Genomic DNA, 19,762 nt, shown 5'->3' with positions numbered 1-19,762 from the left:
GGTCGAATATAATCACATGGAGCCTGTGCTGGGAGGAGTTTGCTGAAGGGTGGAACAGAGCTCACAGGAAGTTGGGAATCAGAGCAGTTAGAGCTGGAGGGAGGAGAGGATGCACCTAGGGAGACAGCTAGGCTTCTGAGTGATGGTTTGTGGGAAGGCTAAAGAACAGTGTGGTTTTCTGTTGCATTGTGGTATAGTAACTTCTATGTTGCTATGATGGATTTGACTTCCTGGTGTTAGGATTTGGTTTGCTGGTATCTGAATAAATTTGCTTCTTTCTTCTTTATGAACAGTCTGTTATATTTTGCAATTGAGAACTATGCTGGCATATTTACAGTCGCCGTCAGCACTGTGAATATTGCACTGGCTCTACACAGTGGCAATCAAGTGTAGTGGGAAAGAGCATTGCATTTGGTACCAGAGGGAAGTTACACAAGTTACTTAATCCCTGTGGGCTTCAGTTTCTCTCTCTCTACAATGAGAGGGCCATGCTGGATGGCCTCTAAGGTATCTTCTACTTCTAAATCTATGAATTAAAAAATTCATAAATCAAATTAAAAAATTAAAAAAATTCCATGTTCAACTAGTTCATTCACTTAGTAATTACTGAGCACCTACATAGAGTGTGAAGAACTGTATTGAGGAAGGCTTTTAAAGAAAAAAGTCAGGCCATACTTTTTAAGGATGGAGTAAAATATATTAGGTTAAATGTTTTCTTAAGGAATAAGGATTCGAGTCTCAGAAAGAAGATTCCATACCACAAGGGTAAGATTTTATCATTGTTAATGATGAGAAATATAATAAGAAGGCTTTTTAATTCATTTTTAAGAATGCAATTTTTAATTCCCTTGCCCCAGATATGACTCTATTCCTTGATTAGGCTTCAGGGAGAAACCAGAAACTGATAGAACACTATATGCCTTTAACTTGAAAATCTAAATATGTTATTCTTTCTTTTCACCCCATACCATTCTCTCTTCAACAATCTTCAAAAAGAAGTAGGGATGTAGAACAAATGGGAGGAAAAAGAAATCAAAATTGTCTCAAATATAGAGTTTTGTTAAGCTTACATCATTCTTTAAATAAATACCCCAAATTTGGCAGCCAACAAAAATTTTACCAGTTTGTCTTATCCCCAAGAAGTATAATCAACAAAATAAAAATTCTTTATTATAATCACACAGGATAAGTAGGTGAATGGCAAAACTGAACTACATAGACAAGAAAAGAATTTCAGAACTAGTGGCTCAAGTATATATATATATATACATATACATATGCAAAAGATCATGTACATGTTTCTACAAGAGCCACTCTCTAAATACATATTCTCTGTATGGGACAATTATAGTTTACTTGAATTTCCATCAAAGAAATGAGTATTCATGGGAATTAAAGTCATACTCTGAAGCACTTCCTTGGGATTACATGAAGTTTGAGGGGTATAAAAAGCAAGGAAAGAATGAAAGCGAGAAGACAAGAGCAGAAACACAGTGAAGAGATCAGGGCATATTCTTTCAATTCTCTTATTAGAAAGGGGAATATTAAGGGTAAAGTGAGGGGTGAGAATAAAATAGAACTAAGAAAAAAGGTCTAGGAAGAAGAATCTCTTCATTGTCCTTTAAACATTCATTCTAAGGATCATTTGTCCATTCATTCTAAGGAGTCCAAATGGTAACACAGCATTTCCTTTAGTTAGTGCCCTACATGAGTATTCCAGCATGGGCCATGCCCTCTGCCAAAAACCAAATTAAAAAACCTGTAAGCTTCAATCTGCATTCTGAGTTCATCAACTTCCTATCTGAAGGTAGGTAGCCTGTTTCAGCATGATTCCTCTGGAATTGTGACTGGTTAGAAAGTTGATCAGAGTTCCTGAGACTTTCAATGTTATCTTTATAATAGTATTGTTATTGTATAAATTATTCTTTTGGTTCTGCTCACTTCAATCTGCATAAGTTCATACAAATCTTCCCAGATTTCTCTGAAACCATCCCTTTCTTCGTTTCTTTTTTTTTTTTTTTTGTGATTCAGATTAATCAAACAGGCCTGTTATTTGTGTATAAAACTCTACAGTTACAAAAGTCACATATAAATGGAGTCACCAAAGCAGCAGCCCTCCGATGGGGGCTCAAGGCACTGGACACAGACCAGCCTAGAAAATGGACAGAATCATGAAGTTATGGTACAAATGATCAGTTGGTAGATATTCATCACTCCTCAAGACTCTGGTTAGGACCAGGCAGGCACACACCTCACTACACTCATCCATACCCCTCTCCCACTCACTTATAAATCAATACAAAAATAGCCACAGTTTAATTTCAATGCCACAGGACCAGCCCCTGATGTACCAGGTCTGGCCAAGCTAGGCTCACGTATTCCCCCACACACAGAATCTCAGGCTTAACTAAGAAATCTCTCTTTTTTTTTTCTTTCTTCCTTTCTTTTATTATTATTTTTTTTTTTTGGCCCCTGAGTTTCCCAGGTGGGATGAAGGAAAAGGGCATGAGACCTCATCAAGTAGGCCCAGAACAGCAGTTGAATCAATACCCATATGGACTGTAGGATGACAGAGAGAGAAACTGGGGGTGCAAGACTACCCCACTCCAGGGCCATGGCTGGGGGATGGGAGGTCCCAGGACTCTGAGACCCCCAGACCTGCCCCTAGGGCTTAGTCACTATCCTACAGGCCCACCAGCATCTGAGAAGAGACACAGGGTAGGGGTAGCTAGGTGGTGCAGTGAATAGAGCACCAGCCCTGGAGTTGGGAGGATCTGGCCTCAGAGACTTGACATGCTTACTAGTTGTGTGATCTTGGGCAAGTCACTTAACCCCTATTGCCTTGCCTTCTCCCCTTAAAAAAAAAAGAGACACTGAATGAGCCAATAGGACAGAGGCTTTGGTCAGATAGCCTCCTACTCTCTGCCTCTTTGTCCCTGGGGGAAGAAGAGGGCTGAGTTAGGAAAAGGTCTTCTCAATCCCCTTCAGGTCCTAGAGAAGCCTGGGAAAGAGGAGCATGGGGATGAGGGCTCCCCCTGAACTCTGCCACTCCCACACTCTCAATCTGGTCTGAGGTAGCCAGAACCAGGGGCAGAGGCCTGGGATGGCATCATCTGTGGAAGGAGATGGCCCAGCTCTGCCCCAGGGTCACAGCTCTCCTGCTCCTCCCCTGCTCCATAGTCTGGTAGAAGAGATGTCACAGGCCCTGAGGGTGCTCCCCCGCATAACACACGCAGCAGCCTCCTCCTGAAAACTCCAGGTCGGACTTTTTCTCCCCCCGGAGGAGGCCATCGGTATTCAGAGATGATGTCTTCCACCCTCCTGATGTAGAGAAGAGTGAGCAGCACACCCAGGAACTGGGGCAGCAGGATGCCCAGCAGAACAGCAGCCATGATGGTGTAGTTGTCCATGAACCAGATAATCACAGCGTTGGTGCAGCCGCGGACATAGATGACGTCCAGGATGCTCAGGCGCTCCTGGTCGATGGTTTTGTAGCCACACATGGTGTTAATGACATCAGACGAAATTTCTGAAGCAGCAGGTATATGGCACCCCACACGCTAAGGGGCCGGGAGCGCTGCAGTCGTGGTATTGGTTCATGGCCCAGTCCTTGTAGTCTTCCCCACTGCAGCACTTAAACTGCTCCTGTACGAAATCCATGATGTTCTTAAATTCTTAAAGTCCAAGTCGTCATAGTAGTTCTCGATTCCTCTTCTGATGTTGCCATTCAGAAAGTCGATAGTCTGGTTCATGAAGATTAAAGCCACCACGCCCCGATGAGCTCAATGATGAGGCAGATCCCCAGGATGTACATGAACGCTTGGAGGAGACAGAGTTATCCCGGAGGGAAGCCAAGACCCCCACGAAGGAGACGATGAACGTGATGACCCCGAGGAGGATGAGGATGATGGTGGGTGCAAGGAAGGCACTTTCCAGGGTTTTGTATTTCAGGCACTCAACTTCTGCATAGATCCCCACAGAGAGGATGAAGGCACCTATACACCAGAACGAGGAGGAGACGACGAGCGAGAACTTGAGGCACAGGTAGGAGAAGCGCGCGCAGTACCGCACCTGCTCCGAGTCCCCGCTGGCCATCATCCTCCCGCTGCAGCCAGACCCCGACTCCGCTGCCCGGCCCGGCCCCACCACCTGCGACCCTTTCTTCATTTCTAACAGCATGATAAATAGTATTCCATCAAATTAATGTAATATAATTTGTTCAGACACTACCCAATTGATAGGCATCCGCTCACTTTCCAATTCTTTGCCACCAGAAAAAGAACTACAAATATTTTCATACATACTGTTTTTTTTTCTTTCTTTGATTTCTCTGAAGGTACAGACCCTGAGTATTTCATGGGTTTTTTATATTTATTAATTTATTTTCAGTTTTCAACATTCACTTTGATAAGTTTTAAATAAGACGGCATATATAAGAAATGATGAGCACGGCCTTCATAATAACCTGGAGAGACTTATATAAACTGACGCTGAGTGGGGAGAGCAGAACCAGGAGAACTTTATACACAATTACAGACACATCCTACCTATGATGACTAACTGTGATAGACTGGACTCCTTTCAGCTATACAAGGTTAGAAGAAAACTACAAAAGACTCACGATGGAAAGGGATATCCACATCCAGAGTAAGAACTAGAGTCTGAATGCAGATTGAAGCAAACTACTTGTTCTCTCTCCTTTGTGTTTTATTTTGTCCCTTCTTTCTCATTGTTCACTCCATTGGTTATAATCCTACTTTACAACTTGACTAATGTTTAATGTGAAGGCATTTGTAGAACCTGTATTTGATTGCATGCTGCCATGCTGGGGAGGGGAAAAAATTTGGAACTAAAGGGACTGTAGAATTGAATGTTATAAACTAAAAGTAAATAAATAAATAAATAAGATGGCATGAAATATGATATGGCTCTACACATACATTCCAATTAAACACATTTTTACATTAGTCATGTTGCATAGAAGAATTATAACAAATGGGAGAAATCACGAGAAAGAAAAAAAATAAAATAGTCTGCTTTGCTCTGCATTCCACCTCCATAGTTCTTTTTCTGAATGTGGATGGTATTTACCATCATGAATCCTTTGGAATTGTTTTAGGTCCTTGCATTGCTAAGAAGGGCTAAGTCTATCAAAATCAGTCATCACACACTGTGGCTGTTTCTGTGAACAATGTTCTGCTGGTTCTGCTCACTTCACTCAGCATCATGTAAGTCTTTACAGGATTTTCTGAAGTCTACCTGTTCATCATGTCTTATAGCATAATAGCATTCCTTTACATTCATATACTACAACTTGTTCAATCATTCCCCAACTGATGGGCATTCCCTCAGTTTCCAGTTCTTGGTCACCACAAAAAGAACTGCTATAAATTTTTGTACACATGGGTCCTTTTCCATTTTAATGATCTCTTTGGGATACAGCCCTAGAAGCTGTATTGCTGGGCCAAAGGGCATGCACATTTTATAGCCTTTTGGCATAGTTGTATTACAGGTTTCTTGATGAAAACCTCAACAGAATTCCTCCTCCAATGTCTCAGAATGGAGTGGAAGTAATTCTGGGTTTTATAAGATCACACCAACAAGCTCTGGTAGAAACTACTAAGTTTGAAAGATTTCAAGTATAATTCTAGGGCTAGCCTGAGTGTGCTGAGGACCAGATTAGCTAATTATGGAGTGTCTCATCACCAAGTGAGTTATTTTTGGTCATGATAATTCATGTAAAGAATAAAAAATGCAAAATAGCTTTCTACCTGGTATGGCCTCTTTTCACTTCTGCATGGAATGGTAGAAGAAAATGAGGCTGACAGTCCTAAGAATCACATAACTCTCTGTCCATCTATAAACCTTAATTTTACTTCTGTATTCTTCATGTGGGAGTCTTAGGTCATAACCAATGAGATAGCTAACATACTACAAAATAATTCCCATATTAGCACCCCATCTCCCCCCTACAATAAATGAAACTACATATTTCTTTTTTTTTTTTTTAAGCAATTGGGGTTAAGTAACTTGCTCAAGGTTACAAGGCCAGTTATTTCTGGGTGTGGTGCTAAGTATCTGAGCCCTGGATTTGATCCCCAGGTCATCCCCACTGGAGCTGGTGCTCTTACTCACTGAGACACCTGGCCGCCCCGAAACTACATATTTCTACTTTTACCTCTAGAGGTCTCCTCAATGTCCACTTTCAATTAGCAAGTTCCTCCCTAGAATCTTCATTTAAGGAAGTACCCATTCATACAGGGTGACTTCCAAACAGGCTCAGCCCCAAAGTAACCCCTTTCCAGCTCTCTTTATGAGTTGTGTTGCCCCATTAGAATGTAAACTCCTTGAGGGAAAGGAAAGTATTTCTTTTTATTTGTATTTGTGCTAAGCTAGCACTTAACACAGCATCTGGCATATGGTAAATGCTTAATAAAAGCTCTATCTTATCTTGATCTAATCTGAAAACAGCTGCACAGACTCATGGACAGAGAGCCAAGTAAAGAAGCTACATAGTTAATTCGGTTTATACTCAAAGGCTACAAAGAAGTATCATCTCATGGACACCATTTTGCTCAACTTTTCTCATAGTACTCTTGATGAGCAAAAGGAAACACGCCATCCTGAATTTGCAACAATATCCACAGTAGAGAATAAAGAAAGACATTCAATAAACAATGTATCAAGACCTTACAAATTAAGTCAACATGTAACTTGATATTCATTGTCTTCAACGTGAAGGTGGGCAGAGCAAGATGCCAAAAACAAGGTTGAAAAATACAGTTTAGTTATAATAATAAAAAAAATTAAAGAAATTAAAATATGATTTGGAAACTAGAGATGATATCAACCAAAGAAAAGTCTTGAGTAAATGATTTAACATCCATGAGCTTCTTCAATCTGAAATATGATGAGGCTGAACTAAATGAAGTCCTTTCTAGCTCCACATTTATGATCCCATGATGAGTCATGAGTTTCACATGAATATTTTCCTAAAGGGGAGCAAAAAGACTTGAACAATGAACTCAACAGAATTAATTTCATTTATTAAAAAACTTAACAGAAAAAAATTGGTCACCGATGTAGGAGTTACTTCAGAAACAGCTGTCTATTTACAGTTAAATCATTAGCTAGTGAAAAAGAGGTAAAAATATAAAACTGAGAAGATAACAGCAGCTTCCACCTACCTACCTGTTTAAACAAGCTGTCAATATAAAAAAATGGCAAATATACAAATATAAAGGCATTTCTTTTTTAAATTAAATTTTATTTTCAGTTCTAAATTCTCTCCCTTCCCTACCATTGAAAACATAAGCAAAACAAAACTCATCACAAATCTGTATCATCAAGCAAAACAAATTCCTGTATTAGCCATGTCAAGAAAGAGAGAGAAAGGAAGGAAGGAAGGAGGGAAGGAAAAAAGGAAGGAAGCAAGGAAGAGAGGGAGGCACGATGGGAAGGAAGAAGGAAGAGAGAAAGAAAAGATGTTTCCATCTGTACTTTGAGTTCATCAGCTTTCTATTTAAGTGAGATAGTATGCTTCATCCTAGGTCCTATGGAATTGTGAAAGGTCATTGTGTTTATCACAGCTGACAAGTCTTTCAAAGCTATTTTTGAAATAGCTTTGAATTTTGAATATTTCTGAATTTTGAAGGCTATTTCCCTTTACAGTACTGTTGTTACTATATAAATTTTTCTCCTACTTCTGTTCACTTCATTGTGCATCAGTTCATATAAGCCTTCCCAGGTTTCTCTGAAACTACCCCCTTAATCATTTCTTACAATGAAATAGTATTCTATCACATACAAATGTCATAACTTGCTCACACATTCCACAATTGATGGGTACTCCCTCAGTTTCTAATTCTTTTCACCAGAAAAAGAGATGCTATACATAATTTGTACAAATAGGTTCTTTTCCTTTTCCTTTGATCTATTTTGGGCACAGACCAGTAGTGAGTGGTACAGCTAGTTCAAAGAGTATACACATTTTAATATTTTTTTTTGGACACAGTTCCAAATTGCTAGTAAAGGCATTTCTTAACTCAAAATAGAAACCATAAAGAAGAGACTAAAAAAGCACAGAGAATGCCTGAGGATAGCAAAAACTTGATCTCCTTGCCAAGCAGAAAGACACAGCAGTAGGAATAACATCAATTTGAAGTACAAACTTGTTTGCAAAACCTTTAAGGATGGTGGCCAAAGATCATGCATAGTATTGCCTCATAATATGGGGAAAAGCAGTTAAGAAAAAGAGGTGTCAGGAAAGATTCTGGTATGAGATCAAGTTTAATCAGGTCATGACTAAAGGGATGACAAATAGATGTGAAATAAAGCAGATTTGTTAGCATTTTTAGAGGGATCTATTCTCAGCATTGATATCACTGGAGTTATCATGTCTAATTCTATGTACCATATGAGAATCTGGCAGAGATGCTGATGAAAAATATCAAGAGGATGAATTCAGATGAAAATGTTCAAGTGTCACCTGCTCCCTCAACTCCTTTCTCCTTGTTTGTGAAATTAATGTGTGTTTCCCAAATATCTGAGATAACTGTTGAGTACTGTCTTCTCCCAGTTTCTAATGGGCAGCTCTGTGGCACAGTGGACAGAGTTAGGCCTAGAGGCAAGAAGACTCATCTACTCAAGTTCAAATGTGGCCTCAGACACTAGCTGTATGACCCTGGGCAAATCACTTAACTCTGTTTGCCCTGGAGAAGCAAATGACAAACCATTCCAGTATATCTTCCAAGAAAACCCCAAATGGGGTCACGAAGTGTCAGACACGACTGAACAAACACAGCAATTGCCTCTAAGTTCCTTTTGGGCAGACAGTCTTTTTCTTATTTATATCACCAATGCTTACTTCTGTGCCTATAGGGCACGTAGCAGGAACTTAATAAATGTCTATTGATTTACTGATGACTGTTTCTGATTCCAGAGGATCAACGATGAAACATGCTCTCTTCTATGGGGGAAGTGGTAGATTTAGATTGTAAAATGATACATATATCCACATACATTTGTATGTATACATACACATGTATCTATTTGTATACAGCCACTGAGGGAATTCACTTTGCTTGATTATGCAGATTTCTTGTTTTATATTTTTCTTTTCCATAGAATGGAAAAAACAAAACATATTATTAAAACTTTTTTTAAGTGAGTAGAAATAAATGAGCCAAGAAACCTGATGGACACTTAAGAGGCAGTAACAAGCTGATATGACATTTTATACACTAAATTTGTTCACATAAGTGTAAATCATTGCAAAATAAGCTTAATTGTACTGACATAACTATTTATTAAAAATATTCTTAAAAAACACCAAAAAGGCATTTGCATTGGTAGAACAAAAATGCAAAAATATTTCTGAAACTCCAAGGTCTCCTTGTAATCTCTTTTCTTTTCCAATTAAAAAAAAATCTATGAAGCTAAAATGCATGTTGATATGTAAAATTATATTAGCATTTGTCAAGAATGTTCTTAGTTAAAAGACTTTTAAATCAGGGATTTTTAACTATTTTGTGTCATGGACCATTTTGGCAGTCTGGTGAAGCATAACAAACCATCTCAAAATAATATTTTAAAATGCACAAAACAAAACACATAAAATACCAAGGAAACCAATTATAAAACAAATGTGATTTTTCTTTATGGATCCTGGGTTAAGAACTGTAGTTTTAAATTTTTCATCTTTTCCCAAGTATTCCCTGTCTCTAGCATAGTGGTTAAATCCCAAATGCATTGATTTTTGCAAACTAACATCTACCTTTTTCACATTATGGTCTTATTAGCAATATGATTGCCTTTACATCTGCACATCTGATATTCCTATTAGGAGTTAAACTTCAGCAGGTATTGAGTTGGTTCCCCAAGCTGCAAGTGTTACTCTACAATTTTTTTTTCAAACTTGATGTATGTTTTTAAAATTCTAATATCTCAAAAAGATTTTTTTCTAATCACTGGCCTCTGCTTATCCTTTCCCCATTTTCTTTATTTTGGTCACTGTTCCTCCAAGGACCTTCAAAAATCTTTTCACCTTTCTTTAGAACTTGCATCTAATTCCATTTTCTTTTTAAAATCTATTGTTATTTCATTAAATATTTTTTCAATTAGCTGTAAAAATCTTTTTGACAATCACTTTTTAAAATTTTGAGTTCTAATTCTTTCCCTCCCTCCATCCCAACCCCACTCCTTGAGAAGGCAAGCAATTTGATTTTGATTATGCATGTGAGGTCACATAAAAAATTTCCATATTAGCCATGTTGTAAAAAAAAAGACAAACAAAACAATAAAAATAAAGGAAATTCAAAAAAAGTATGCTTCCATCTATGTGTAGAGTTCATTAGTTCTCTCTATGAGGTAGATAGCACTTTTCATCACAGGTCCTTTGGAATTGTCTTGGAACATGGTCCTGAACAGAGTATGTCTTTCATAGTTGATAATTGTTACAGTATTGATGTTACTATGTACAATGTTCTGATTCTGTTCACTTCACTTTACATCAGTTTATGTAAGTCTCTCCAGGTTTTTCTGAAACCATCCTGCTCATCATTTCTTATAGCATAACAGTATTCCATCACAACCATATACATAACTTGTTCAGCCATTTCCCAAATGATGGGCATCCCCTCAATTTCCTATTCTTTGGCACCACAAAAAGAGCTGCTATAGGGGCACCTAGGTGGTACAGTAAATAGAGCATAGGCCCTGGAATCAGGAGGACCTGAGTTCAAATCCGGCCTCAGACACTTAACACACTAGCTGTATGACCTTGGGCAAGTCACATAACCCCAATTGCCCAGCCTTCCCCCCCCCCAAAAAGCAGAAAAAAAGAGCTGCTATAAATATTTTTGTACATATAGGTCCTTTTCCTTAAAACAAATAAACAAACAAAAAACCCTCTATCACTGCACCACCTAGCTGCTGAAGTTGATTGTTGTTGTTCAGTAATTCAGTCATAACTGACTCTTTGTGACCCCATGGACCATTCATTGCCCATCTATCCTTCATTTTCCTGAAGTCTATCCAAGCTCATGTTCACTACTTCCATGACACTATCTATCCATCTCATCCTCCCATTCTCTTTTTGTCTTCAATCTTTCCCAATCTCAGGGTCTTTTCCAAACAGCCCTGTCTTTTCCTTACATGGCCAAATTATTTAAGCTGATCATGTAGATGCTTAATTGCTAGGCTAGGCTTCTATGGGGCACCATAGAAAAAGATAATTCTTGGAATCAGAAAAATTGGACCACACCAATATTTTACTAGAAGACTGACCTGGGGCAAATTACTCTCTCTGTGACTCTCCATAACTGTAAGATGGCTCTAATGATTACCCTATTTACCTCTCACAGAGACGTAAGGAAAATACCTTAGTACTTTACAATGTAGCCAAGAAGACAAAGGTGGTTTATAGTTTAGTTTTAAACTATGCAATACAGACTAAGTACTTTAAGAGTTCAAATGGGCAAGGACCACTCACTTTGTTGGAATAGTCAGAAAGGCTTCATGAAGGAGGTGACTCTGGACCAAAAGCACAGGACAGTAATACCAGCCCATCGGTGCAGAGGCTGAATGTGGAGAGTGGCACATTGAAAAAAATACATATTGTATTTAGAGTCAGAAAATTGCAGTTCAAATCCCATCTCCACCATTAATTAGTTCCATGACCTTGGGAAAATCACCTGCCTCTCTGGCTTCAATTTCTACATATGTAAAATGAGATTGAACTAGCTGACCTCTAAATCTATGCTCCTACAAATAGGTAATTGGGGAAAAGGTCATACAGATTCCGTAGGTCCTTTTAAAACTAAGTAGAAGGCTTTACACTTGGTGCAGGAGAAGTAAGATGAATTTTATAGCTTGTGGATCAGGGAGCAATGATGAAAATGGTGTTTGATTCCACAATTATCTCACTGTATACAAACCAAAGATAAAGAGTAAGCATGTGTGTGTGTGTGTGTGTGTGTGTGTGAGTAAATGACTGTTTTCAGAACTCCAAGAAGTGCCAAAGGATTGCAGTTGAATGGGAAGTGACATGGAGACCATCTCAAAAGGGGAAAAAAAAGATGAGTAGATTTTAAAAAATTCATTTTAAGGATTTGAAGAAGCATTACATCGTACAGATTCAGCCCATTGTTCTTCTCCTGCTGAGTTCTTTTGAGAATGTTTGACTCATCTTTATGTGCTTTGGAGGGGAGGGGGGAGAGAAGGACATGAAAAAAGGTAGACTGTAATATCACAGTCTCTGTTTGAGTGAATTATAGATACTTTTTCATTTGAAACTGCTCCATTAATCAAGAGTAGTATAAAATAGCTACAAGAATCTCTCCACAGGGGATGGATAGGACCAGACCTTCTGAGTAAGAAGTACCTTTTGCCCCACAGAAGGATAAGGAGTCAGCTGATATCCCCAAAGTAGGGATTCTTAACCTTTTGGGATTATGAGGTCTTTGGCAGCCTGGTGGAACCTAAGGACTCCTCAGAATAGTGTTTTTTATTTTTTATTTTATTTTATTTTTTTAAGCAATTGGGGTTAAGTAACTTGCTCAAGGTTACACGGCCAGTTATTTTTTGTGTGGGTGCCAAGTATCCGAGGCCAGAACCGATCATGGGTCTCCCAATGCTGGGGCTGGCACTCTTACGCACTGCGCCACCTGGCTGCCCCTAGAATAGTGTTTTTAAAAAGGATTACAAAGGAAACCATTTATATTGAAATAAGTTTTCAAAATATATTTTTTAAACATGTTCATGGACCTCTACTTAAGAACCCCTGCCCTGTGGATGAGAGTCCTAGGTAAGAAAACTGAAGGATTTAGGGACACAAATAATAGCTTTATCACTTCTACAAATGGAAAGTAAGGATATTAATAAGGAATATAGTAGGATATGAGAAGAAACCAGCTGGATTGGAAGATGGTATCAGGAAATGAGATTTATTTTGGTGACTATGTGAAATGAAATGAAGCAGTGATGGGTTTCTAGCCATTCTGGGAATGGAATACATCTCAAAAAGAAACCAAGAGAATGTATTTGGCTGGAAAATGGCAGATCTGAAAAGGAATAGAAGGAGAACCAGTATAGAGATGGAATTTTGTTGTTCAATGGAAACAACTGTTATCAAAACCATACCTATAGCTACAGTGTACTTTGGATGAAGAGAGAATTCTCAAGCATTAGTTGAGCTAATAGCTTCTTTCTTCACTTTTTTAATACTAAATGGCCCAAAGAATGACAACAAGAAGATGGAAATGAAGCAAAGGGCTTGAATGACTAATGTTTATACATACATACATATATATATATATATATTTGCATACTTTGCTAACACACACACATGTTTTCCTAAAAATAATTTTTAAAAAATATAAAAATTGGTTTGAATAAGCTGTAGCTAGATTGAAAGTCCATATATCACCCACAATTAAAAATGAATGAATGAAAAAACACTAAATAAATGTTTTCCATGGTCCAGGCACTGTGCTAAAGGCTGGAAAAACAAATATTAAAAAAAATGAAGACCCTGTCCTCAAGGAACATAAATTCTAACAAGACAAGAAAACACATATAAGGGACTGGTGATGAGGGAAGAGTGACAGACACATAAGATCACTTGGCTGTGAGATGTGAGATAATATTTGTAAAGCACTTAAATTAACACTGTGCCTGGTACATGCCTAACTATATGCCTGTTCCCCACCCTTGTTCCCAAGCATAATTTAGTGTCTAGGGCTGGTCACATATAGTGGGCTAAGTTTGCTCAAAGATGAGTGCATTAAGTACCTCACATACTGGGGCCTGATTGCAGAAGACCTGACTATGTAGGTTCAGGTCTCAAGTCATCTGCAGAGAACATTGTTCTGGGCAGGAACAATGGCAACAGGCAAATGGAGAATGTAAATGTTTATTAGCCGAGTGACTCATGGGAAATCACTTAACCTCTGTCTGCCTCAGTTTCATCTGTAAAATGGGGATAGTGATGGTATTAACCTCAAAGGGTTGTTAGGAGGATAAAATGAGATATTTGTGAAGCACTTTGCAAATCTTAATGCATTATTGTAGTAGCAATCACACTGGCATACCCAGAATGGTTGCTAGCTCAGGTTCTTAGATCTGTTTTACTAGGAAAAGTAGCTGCTTTAGGGGTCAAAAATCTTTTTAAAATTGTATTCACTAGTTCAGGGGAAATGTTAGCACCCTGAACTTCAGAGAAATACAAACAGGGAAAATACAGAGAAAATGCAAGCAGAGAAGTAAAGACCAACAGACAGGGCTCACACTCCCTGAATCAACTATACACTTTGCATACATCCATAGATCAAGAGAGCCTTTACATCTGAGCAGTTGGGAAGCTCTGAATATATGGCCACTCAGGATCTTGACCAGGGAGTCACAACATCTTTCTCATGAGCAAGCCCCCAAAGCAAAATACCAGCTCAGAGTATATATATACTTCTCAGAGTCAGAAGGCATCATAACCCTTGTGACTCGTGCCTAATTAAAAATTAGCAAAAGATGTGAAAGTCTTCCTATAAACAAGCCTCCCCTAAGGAAGTTTCCCTCAATTGGCTCCTCCTGAGGTCCATTATTGGGCGGGGAAGATCTTAAATCCCATTAACACTACAATTATTAAAATGCTAACTATCATTATTGCTACTAAAATGGTCCTAGGAATGACTTGGAAGGGATATAAAGCTGAAGCATGTAGAATTGAATTGACATTGCCATGAAGCCATTTTAGAGAATATTTCTCACGCATAGCTAAAGCAAAAACCAATGAGGCAAGAGTTCAATTTAAATTACCCAAACAAATCCTTGTCAAAAGAAAAGACTTCATAGCTAAGTAGATACATTCTTATTCAAGGTAACAGTTCTCAAACTTAAATAAGCACCTCTATGTGGAGATGGTGGAGCACACCTTATTTTCTAGTTTCTGTGTTAAGTGTCTGAGGTGGTCAAGATTTCAGAGATCACCTAATCTAAGCCATACCCTAGCAGTTATCTTCTCCACAATATTCCCAATAAGTGGTCATCCAGACTCCATCTGATGACCTCGAGTGAAAGAGAATTTACTACTATCTCAAGGCATCTCATTTGGACAGCTCAAATTGTTGGGAAGTCTTCCCTTCCATTGACTTGAGATCTGATTTGGTAGCTTCTATCAGCTCCTAGTTCTGCCCTACAGGGTGCCAAGAAGAATAAACTGCGTCCCTATTTCACATGGCTACCCTTTGAATTTTTTTCTTCTGAAAAATATCAAGTATTCCTGAAGTTTTCTTCTCCCCACTAAATATACCTTGTTCTCTCTCTCAACAGATTATTGCAGGGCATGGTTTTACCTGGTTATCAAGGGTAAAAGCACTTTTCATGAACTTAAAAACTTTTTTTTATCATTTTACAAAAAGTACAAAAGTACTTTTGTCCCAACCAGTAGAACATGCTTCTGAAATGAAAACAAATTTTTAAAATCTATTTAAACTTTGGATAGAAAAAACAGACTGCTACTTTTCTTTCTTTTAGAAAACATTTATTAAGCACCTACTATGTGCTAGGCGCTATGCTAAGTGCTTTATAAATATTATTTCATTTGATCCTCCTAACAACCCTGGGAGGTAGGTGCTATTATTATCCCCAATTTTACAGTTGAGGAACCTGAGGTAGACAGAAAACTTGCTAGTAAGAGTGTGAGCAGCCTGATATGGACCCAGGACTTTGCGACTCCAGGTCAAGGGTTCTATCCAATGAATAACTCAGATGCTGCTAGTCTCATACTCTACTATGACACACTGCAATGTGTCTATGTCACAACTCCAATCATACCACACCCCTGCTTAAAAGTCTTTTAAGGGCTCCCCCTCAACAGAACTAAGTCTATTAAGTCTATATTCCCTAGCTTGTTATTCATGTCCTGATCCTAACCTGTCCTTTTTTTTTTTTTTTTTTTTGCTTTTTGGAGGGCTATTGGGCTTAAGTGACTTGCCCAAGGTCACACGGCTAGTTTCTGTGTTAAGTGTCCGAGGCCGGATTTGAATTCAGGTCCTCCTGACTCCATTGGTGCTCTATTTACTGCGCCACGTAGCTGCCCCGGGCTAGCCTGTCTTCTTAGACTAAGTTCCCACCACTACCCCTATATGTACCTCATACTGCAGCTAGGGAGCTTGCTAATACAACTCCTTTGTGTTCAGTTGTTTCAGTCATGTCAGATTCTTCATGACCCAATTTGGGGTTTTCCTGGGAAAGATACTGGAGTGGTTTGCCATTTCCTTCTTCAGTTTGTTTTACAGATGAGGAAACTGAGGCAAACAGGATTAAGTGACTTGCCCAGGATCACAGGCCTAGTAAGTGTGTGATGCCAAATCTGAACTCAAGAAGGTGAGTCTTCCTGACTCCAAGCCCAGTGTTCTATCCACTGCACTGCCTAGGTGCTCTCTTGGATACTCTTAGTTGATCAATATCCTTAAATTGTGTTCCTTCCTCCCAAAACTGAACACAGATGTAGTCTGGTCCTGGGTGGAGAACAGAGAGACTATTCACTTCCTATTTCTGAAAGCCGTACCTCTTTTAACATGACCCTAAATCAAATTAACTTTTTTTTGGCTGCTCTAACAAATTCTGCCTTGTATTATAATTATATGTGTATTTGTCTTGTCCTTCCCTTCTAAGCTACCAATTTCTTGAGGGTAGTGACTGGGTTGTCTTCATCCTTCTATCTTTGACAGGGTTCTTTCTAGATTATGGTTTTCTCATCTACAATGATGAGGTAGAACTAGATGACCCCCACAGTCTTTTCCAGCTCTAAATCCAAGGAAACACAGGGTGAAGTTAATACTCAATTACCTATCAAGTGCTGCAAATGCATTCCTCGTGTATTTGCTTTTCCTTGCCTTTCTTGACAATTATTTCAGGCAGGGTCAGAATTAATCCTCTATCGTGGCCAGACACAAATGGTACTGATTACAGATAGTGCTTTAGTTTGATGGCATATCTCAAAAGTTATGCCTTTCCATTCACAGAATCTCTATTGCTCTTTATTTCTCCCTAAGAAACTACCTCCTCAGCCCTTTGGGGACTAGGGCAATTCTTCATGAAATAAGCCTTCCATTTGGTAATGTTAAAAAGTTTCTGCATCAGTAAAGAGACAACGCCATATTAAACTGCTCACCTATGAGTCGACACAAAAGACAAACCAGCACCTTCTAAATGAATTAGTCTGATACAATATTTTTACACTTAAAAGACATTGATTGAATTCATAAATATTAGTCTACGAATATTTAGAGAAAGGTAATACTACTGGAAGAAGGAAGGGAGGGATGGAGAAAAATATAAGCATATTTTCATAAGGAGATATTAATGAGAAAAATAAAGCATATTTCATGAAAAAATACTACATGTAACAATGTATTTTATAAATATGTACTTGCTAGCATCAAAATCTTCCCACAGCATGCCCAATTCACATAGTAAGGGATGTGTTCCATAGATACCAATCTGGGAAGCACTGCATTAACAGGAATCTGACTACTTATGTTATTTAAGAATGTAATAAATAACTAGGTAACACAATAAAGAGTATTATGCTGTGGCCCTTAATCACATAAATCCAAGATCAAAATGAAGATTCTGAAACACAACTGCTGTACTCAGAAAAAGCTTATTGTAACACACTTACTCAGGCAGACATTAGCACAAATCCCAATACATATATTAAGATAATGTTTTACTCTATCAGGTCAATTAAAAAAAATAAAATGACAATTTTTCTACTGGCCCAGAGATACTGGAAATAGTACTGGAAAACTTTTTCAAAAACTATTTTTAAACTATTATTTTATGAGAGAATAAAGCACAGAACAAAACAGTAATTAAATGTTTATGAATTAAAGAAAAGTTCATTTTTTCTAAATAATCAATGAGAGAAAATGTGAATTTGAGAAAAAAATATGTGTGTGTGTATAATATAAAAATAAAATACTCACAGTATTCTTCTGACAAATGATTTCCTGCAAAATAAGAGTAATATACATTAAAAGAGAAAATAAAGTCAAACATATATTTAACATCTGGTACAGAGAATATTTTACTAAACTGAAATTTCAAAGGAACTAAAGTATGAAAGACAACACATAAATACAACCAAAGGTTCTATTAATGTGCAAAACATTAAAGAGAGTGTAATTGTTAACTCTCTCTCCCTCTCTCTGTCTGTCTGTTTGTCTCTCTCTCCGTCTCTGTCTGTCTCTCTGTCTCCCCCCCGCCATAGGAATGTATTCTATGACCTCAGTTATGCAGGAATAATGACCTCCTGAGCTCCCATTCTGCATCACTAATTTCCTACTACATGTTTCCAACTAGATAGACATTCTGTAGGCATGTTAAACTCAACATGTTCAAAACAGAATTAATTATCCTTCCTCTCCTCTCCCCTCTCCGAAACTTTACCTTTCCTAACTCCCCTGTTTTTGTTGATCATCTACCATATGGTCAATGAGGTTCACAACCTCAGAGTCATGTTCTCTTGAACTCATGAACTCTTCCATATCCCTCACTCCTATATCCAATCAACAGACAGGCATCAACTATTCCAGCTCAGCATTATATTTTACACCCATCTCTTCCTCTGCCAGCTTTTATCATCCCTCATGGGGACACCTGCAATATCCTCCTAGTTGGTCTTCTCACCTCTAGTCTCTTGAATTCCTCCTCTACACATGTGCATCAGCAGTACTGAAGCTACAGAATACACTGATTATGAAGATCTAACATTTCATCCATATATGAACTGATATATCTGGCCACGTCACTGTGTTGGTCAAGAAGATCCAGTGGGTCCCAATTCCTTCCATAATAAAATACAAATTCTTTTTTTGTGTGTGTGATTTAAAGACCTTTATAAATTGGCTCTGGACTACCTTGCTCTAGAATTTCTGCATATTACTCCCCTTCATTCATTCTACTTTCCAACTAAAATGATCTTTTTGCTGTTCCTCACAAATATCTCCTGATCTTCATGACTTTACATAGGCTGGTCTTTCTGATGCCTAGAAGATACCACCACCTCTTTACTCCTGCTACATAGCATCCCTAGCTTCCTTTAAGGCTTAGCTCCAGGGAGTAGATTTATGTATTCAGTATTTTACAATAAGGTCATAATGATTTTAAATATATTTATGATTTATTCAATAACTTGAATAGACTCCAAATACAAAGTCAATTCGGATTTCTACAGTTGATATTAACCTTACCCTGCTGTTCCTGCCCAGAAATTACCTGGTAATTATCTCATATCTAGAGGCGGTATGGAGTAAAGATTAGAGAGCCAGCCTGAGAGCCAATAAGAGCACAGTTCAAATCCCTCCTTTGATAAATACTGGCTGTGTGAACCTGTGTAAGAGACATAACCTCTCCAAGCTCCTGCCAGCTCTCTAAGTTTTGTATCCTCAATGCCTGGCAAGCAGGTGCCTAATAAATGCTTCCTAAACATAAGGATAAAATAAACCTCCATCCCCATTCCAGCTCCTGGTGAAATCCTACTTCTGCTTTCAAGCCCACCTCCAATATTACTTCCTTACTGAAGCCTTCTTTGATCCTCTTCCCTATTTAATATTATTTCTCCCTTCTCTGAACCCTCACAGCACTTTGTTTACAGATCTCTTAAAGCACCTTTCACCTTCTACTTCACTTTATAATTATTAGTAGAAATTTTTTATTCAACTGTTCTCACCCTAGACTTTAAGCTCCTGTGACTCTATGA

General features: G+C 38.3%; 1 protein-coding gene and 1 pseudogene across 1 annotated transcript in view; both read right to left on the bottom strand.

Moving 5' to 3' along the window:
• MAP3K5 (mitogen-activated protein kinase kinase kinase 5) overlaps positions 1-19,762 on the bottom strand; it is a 292,350-nt gene that overhangs the window by 168,826 nt on the left and 103,762 nt on the right. The window contains exon 3 of the mRNA XM_069077285.1: positions 17,988-18,011. Within this exon, the coding sequence (XP_068933386.1) occupies positions 17,988-18,011 (24 nt within the window). The remainder of the gene's footprint in view (positions 1-17,987; positions 18,012-19,762) is intronic.
• Positions 1,336-4,182, bottom strand: LOC138153107 (tetraspanin-15 pseudogene; annotated as a pseudogene).

This window comes from Petaurus breviceps, unplaced genomic scaffold (assembly GCF_028583685.1).
Source record: "Petaurus breviceps papuanus isolate PSGF00001 unplaced genomic scaffold, PetGlider_PUasm1.0 90977, whole genome shotgun sequence".
NCBI classification, from domain to species: Eukaryota; Metazoa; Chordata; class Mammalia; order Diprotodontia; family Petauridae; genus Petaurus; species Petaurus breviceps.
The sequence above is the reverse complement of the archived record's forward strand: the minus strand, read 5'-3'. Positions and strand labels throughout refer to the sequence as shown.